The sequence below is a fragment of the Aptenodytes forsteri genome, unplaced genomic scaffold (genome assembly GCF_000699145.1).
Source record: "Aptenodytes forsteri isolate BGI_AS27 unplaced genomic scaffold, ASM69914v1 Scaffold15, whole genome shotgun sequence".
Taxonomy (NCBI): Eukaryota; Metazoa; Chordata; class Aves; order Sphenisciformes; family Spheniscidae; genus Aptenodytes; species Aptenodytes forsteri.
In genome coordinates this window covers 17,521,819-17,527,818 of record NW_008795129.1, presented here as the reverse complement: position 1 = coordinate 17,527,818, position 6,000 = coordinate 17,521,819, and the positions used below count along the sequence as shown (strand labels likewise).

The 6,000-nt window shown below is 40.2% G+C and overlaps 1 protein-coding gene across 4 annotated transcripts in view; it reads left to right on the top strand.

Moving 5' to 3' along the window:
- NRAP (nebulin related anchoring protein) overlaps positions 1-6,000 on the top strand; it is a 54,907-nt gene that overhangs the window by 45,412 nt on the left and 3,495 nt on the right. For all 4 annotated transcript variants that reach the window (XM_009277877.2, XM_009277880.2, XM_009277879.2 and 1 more), the window contains 4 exons: positions 1,433-1,744; positions 3,696-3,800; positions 4,488-4,586; positions 4,703-4,807. In XM_009277877.2, the coding sequence (XP_009276152.1) occupies positions 1,433-1,744; positions 3,696-3,800; positions 4,488-4,586; positions 4,703-4,807 (621 nt within the window). The remainder of the gene's footprint in view (positions 1-1,432; positions 1,745-3,695; positions 3,801-4,487; positions 4,587-4,702; positions 4,808-6,000) is intronic.

The window sequence follows — 6,000 nt, the reverse complement described above, 5'->3', positions numbered from 1 at the left end:
CAGATGTTCAGCCATCTCCAGGAAAGCAGGGCTCCATCACGCGTAACGGTTACTTGGGTAGACAAACACCATAACTCTGAATGTCCCCCCCTTCTTTCTTCTTCCCCCAGCTTTATATGCTGAGCATGACGTCATAGGGTGTGGAATATCCCTTTGGTCAGTTGGGGTCAGCTGTCCCAGCCGTGTCCCCTCCCAACTTCTTGTGCACCCCCAGCCTGCTCGCTGGTGGGGTGGTGTGAGAAGCAGACAAGGCCTTGACTCTGTGTCAGCACTGCTCAGCAGGAACTAAAACATCCCTGTATTATCAACACTGTTTCCAGCACAAATCCAAAGCATAGCCCCATACTAGCTACTATGAAGAAAATTAACTCTGCCCCAGCCAAAACCAGCACACTTTCTCACAAATTTAATAAATTATAAGAAAAACTGACAATTAAGCTAAATTTAGTAAAAAGTCTTCATTTTGTCTGATATTTAGTTGCATATTTTATCTCTAATGTGATAAAATATGAATATATTTCATGTGTATTTGTTTTATGAAGCAACTATTTCTAGCTGTAATTTATAATGTATATTTAACCATATTTTGCAGAGTGCTTTTGGTTACAGCTTCAGATCTGCTCTAAAGGGTACAAGTCCATAATAGAATTACGTCCACTTACAACAGATCTGAATTTGGCCCTTCATCTTGGAAGCACTTTATAAACATTAGCTACTGTAATTTAATCCCCGCAACTCTCTTGTGTGGTAGATAAGTGTTATTATCCCATTTCAACTACATTATGAACTCTTCAAGGCCCAGGCCTTCCCTTTAAAGTTCCAAGCACCCTGTTGATGCTGTATAAATAATCATTATCATCATCATCACTATTTCACGGAGAGGATAAATGCAAGATCATAGGGAGAGTCATAGTCCCAGCTAAGATGAGAATGAGGGGTTGCTGGTGCTTATTCTTGTGCTCAGACCACCATCTTAGGCTTCTCAACATAGTTATTGATCCAGGAAAACTGAATTTACTCTTTAAAATAGCTGGGTGGCATTTGCAAATCTGAAGGCTACAAAGTGCATCGTGTTTCTTTTTTGTATAGATTTTTTTTCTTCTGTCTTTTGTTTGTTTCTCTTATGTTCTCGTTCCTAGCGATGGGAATAAAAATCAATGAGAGAATAAAAGTAGACGATCTGAGGGTAAACATGATCAATGCTTTGGGCGTATTCAGAGAATATATTGAGATGCGCTTAACTTAAATGTTGCAACTACTGGTATTTAAATTTGAGAGCAGTGAGAGATTCAGACAATTACTTTCTAGTGCTGCATATGTTTGCTGTTTTTACAGACAGCATAGATGTTTCGGTGACTTATCCTAAGTTAATTAGCTAGAGTAGCCAATCTAAGTTTGGCACTTTTTCACTTTCACCCTTTTTTATTTTTAGTACCAATATAAACACAACTTTGTGATGGAGAGAGGAAAGCACATTGGTGCCAAAAGTGTTCTGGGTGACACCAGGTTGCTGCATTGCTTGCGTGCTGCCAAATTACAGAGTGAACAGGAGTATAAGAAGGGATCACAAGAAGTGTGGTCTCAGTACCATCTGCCCATGGACATGGTGAATCTTGTTCATGCCAGGAAAGCCCAGGCCTTAGCAAGTGATCAAGATTACAGAAAGAGGCTCCATGAATTTACAGCACTCCCAGAAGACATGAAGATGAAATGGGCCAAAAGAGCCCACATGCTACAGAGTGAGGTAAAGGCTTTCCTTCAGCAATAACAAAGCTTTGCGTGACTGGCACAACCTGTATGTTGACATTGGCAGTGGTTTTAGAAAGACCATTTGGAAACTTATGTATGTGTAACAGCAAGATACCCAATTGCTCCTCACATATGGAATATGTGTGAATCAGAGGTTCTTGTGTTATGAACCTGATGGAAAATCACTGTGGTCCATGGCACTTATTCCAGAGCTGGGAGACATACTCAATCATCTCTCAGCTGTTTGGATCACAGCCAGTCAGTGGTTTGACAGCCGCTGCTCTACATGCAGATTTCTTTGAGCAGAAGGTCAAATGCTCAAAGGTTGATTTGGGATATGTTAGAAGGTCATTTTACAAGCAGAAATGGTCATATCAAGGAACCAGTTCCCCAGATGTGTTCACAGAAATTGCTCATGCAAATATAAGTTCGGACAAACTTTGATGACAGAAATGATGGAATCTCAGTCATCCATGGGCCACATCCATGCTCACTTTGCCTTAGCATGTGCCTTTGTTCAGGGACAAGCCATTGTCTGTATGTGCTTTCAAACAGATGTAGATGTTGAGTGCATGCATAAAGCTGCATGGATGCAGGCAGCTGTATTTTGCCAGTTTAGGGTCCAATGTCATTAGCTGCTCTGTAGCAGGAAGCTCTGTTCAGGTGTCTTTTGTTTTGTAAGAAAAGAGACCAAATAATTCAGCCGGGAAGTGAAAAAGGTTGTTCAGAAAGTTATGCTAACTCTTTATAGGTCTTTGGAGAGCTGATCATTTACTGAGCTCAGGATTTTATTGCGAGACAAAGTGATGGGATATTTGTTGGATTTAGTCAGATCTGATGAGCAGGTATTAACAGATATTCCAGCTATGAAATTCAGAGTGGCAATCAAAGCACTGGAGAGCTTGTATCCTTCTTTCTTGCTCAGTGTACTTGCTATCTGGTATCCCAAATGTACTCTTCATTTCCAGAACTTTTTTGGGATATTCTTGGGATGGTATAGAAGCTGTTGCTAGATGCAGTTCTTTCCTTTCCAACTCCCATTCCTGCCTTCTCCTGTAATGGCTAACGTGGCATACAGGTAGTTAGATCCAGGAAGGCAGGATTTTTTACTATTTACTGATGTGTGATTGTGGCTCACATGATAGGAAAGTGGCATTTCCAGGGACTTAGTCCTTAGACCCTAACAGCATGTACTTCAGAGCTTGCCTACAAAGGGACAGGATAAGAGATGAGTAAGAACCTCAGCACTTGGCTCTTTGCCTTTAGACCCCACAGGTTGGGAATCCAGAGAAATGATGAAGGTGGTTTTGTCTGATACCCTCACTATCTAGTAGAGTAATGTACAACACGCTTGAGCTAGCTGGCTGTTATGTCCTTTTGCATATAAGGGGGAAAAAACCCTGAAAAAATGGATAAATGGATTAAAGTCACACAATGAGCCACTGTCATTCTGAAGGAGAAGTCAGAATTGTTGGGATTGCGGGTACTTTACTGGCTTTCACTTTTTATTGGGTCTGCCTTGTTTTCTTTACTGGATTAGGAGGTAGAGCGAGTCTTTAATGTGAGTAAAGAAAGAGTAATGTGTCCTCCTAGAAATGGGGTTAATGAGGAAGCATGCACCAGATAAAATAATTAGTATTCCTGACTTGAACTCACCTCAGAAAATTATTTCAAAAGGGATTCTTTTACGCCCAGTACAAACAGGTTATTACTTACTGCTTTGAGTCATACTAATTCACTCGTGGGGCCTTCTCTTGTAACTTGCATATGATACATTATTTAATTCCTGGTGGAGTGAACAAATGCAAACAGTTTGGCTTTACGATGTGATATGTGCATGGCAAATGAAAAACCTCAAAATGTTAATATGAATCAGGGAGTCTTTTTAAAAAACCTTAATAGCTGTGGATACAAAACTGATAGCTAACGATTTTCATTTTTAACAGCATCGCTATAAATCAGACCTGAACTTCATGAAAGGAGTTGGTTGGATGGCTCTGAGATCTCCGCAGATAGAAAGTGTAAAGAAGGCTGGAGAGCTCATCAGTGAGGTAACTGATAAATCTTTCATGGGATAGCATATCTGTAGGAATTGTTTACCATCAAGGCTCCTCGTTACATGACACTTACGAATGTAGCTTATCATTTCCTTTTGATGTGGGAGCCTGTTTATACAAGGTGTAAGTTACCAAGAAGCAGTACGGGAGATGCAAGTCCACTGTGTGACACCTGCTGAATATTTTCCATTCCGAATGAAACACGAGAGTATAAACAAAACATGTAGCAATAAATAAATGCAGTAAACTCCATTATGAAATTCTAAGCAGGTGGTTATGGAAGTGATATAGAAAGATACAGCATTGACAACCACACTGAAGGGACATTTGCCGGCTCAGTATCACACATTAATGGAGAAAAATTATGAGCTGTCAAAAGTGTAGTGTTCGAAAGCATTTTTGCATGTGAATTTTCAGTGGGAAGTCCTTCTTGCACACACACAAAAAAAGAAGTTTGGTGCCTGGGCACCACAGCAATGATGCAGCAGCACCCCCATTCCCTAGCTGAAAGAGCAACTGAGACTAAAGCAGAAAAGTATGTTTTTAATACTGTGGCTTCAGGAAGGTGGCTTTTATGTTTTATTCCAGTTATCACACACTTGGAATTGTGATATATCATTAACAGAAACATCCTGTGGTTTTTTTCCTTTGTTTGTTTTTGTTGCCTCCTCCCCCTCTCAGATAAAGTACCGTCAGAAGCCAGAAAATTTGAAGTTCACTGCCGTGGTTGACTCTCCAGATTTGATCCATGCTAAAAACAGCTACCTCCAGTGCAGTGACGTAGGTTTCATTTTACTATAAGTGATCTTAACTTTTGTTGTACTATAATGCATAAAAGAATTGATCTCGACATTGCTTCCAGTATCAGTTGCATTCAAGGACTTTTGACTCCACAGAGACTGTACAAGGCTGGAGACTCTGAAGCCAGGCACAGGTACACCCTGCCTCCAGATCATCCGGATTTTATCCGAGCCCGCCAGAATGCACTTCACATCAGTGATGTAAGTAAGCCTTTTACTTTGGGGAGTTGACTTGGTAACTGTCATCAAGGAAAACAAACTTGCTTGGGAATGAAAAACTTTCATGTATATGTAGAAGCCAGGTTCTCTGAGCCTGAACAAAACTGAAAAAGCCAGAGGCTGTGGACATGTTGCTAGGTTTGGGCTAGAGGGATCAGGAAAAGTCTGTTGATTTTTCATTTGAGAATTGGTTCTGCTTTCTAGGGCAGGAAGGTATTATTAAGGATTTCAGTCCTTCAGTATAGGTATGGTTAGTTACAAATTTAAATCTACGTTTGGGTGGAGGAGGAGGGAGAATCCTCTTTCCTTGACTATATAATCTATCTTCATGAAGCTGCAACACTGTGTTGAACTGATCCCTTAGGCACAGTTGTCATCAACCTGGATGCAGCTAAATCAGTGAGTGGAATTGGTTTAAAGGGTTTTTTTTTCCACATTATGCCAGACAGAGGCACTGAGTCTATTCCTAATCTGCTGTTCCCTGATTAAATAGCTGTTGTCCTTAACTGTAGGATCAGAGTGACCTTAGTTTATAAGAAGCTTTGAGTTACTTGTTTGGTGATAGGTGCTCTGTAGGTGAAAGAAACAAATAGGATTTATATTCTTTGAAGTGATAGAGGAAAAGGTAAAAAGGCAAGGGGTGATTGCACACAAATGAAAGATCAGGCCTAGACCTGTTAGCAGGGTGTACAGTAATGATTGCATTGCTTGTACCCAGGCTGTCTTGCAGGATTTCTGGCATCTCAGTTTACCTTCAAATTAAGAACCACCTAGCACTAAATTCACCAGTGAAACAGAAGAATATCTTTTGAAATGCGAAGTGGATTTTGTGCTTGTTTTCATATGGTCACAAACCCCAGAAAGGATGAATCAAAGTCTTAAAGAAAGCAAATTAATAAAATCAGAAAGGGACAGCCAAAAGTGTCAGCTAAGATACCATGGCTGTGTAACAGGACCTGCAGACTGGAAGCTATTATAAGAAAGCTACTAATGGAGGAAGAACCAAATCTAGAGCAATTGCTCTTCAGGATGTAAATGTATTTCACATCTTCAAAGTCACATTAAATATGTTAGAACCGGCTGTTATTCCATATGAGTTAATGAAGCCACATGTGGCTGGGGATAGAGACAGGGATCAGTTAAAAAGCTTGAAATAACTAGTATTGAAATTATGA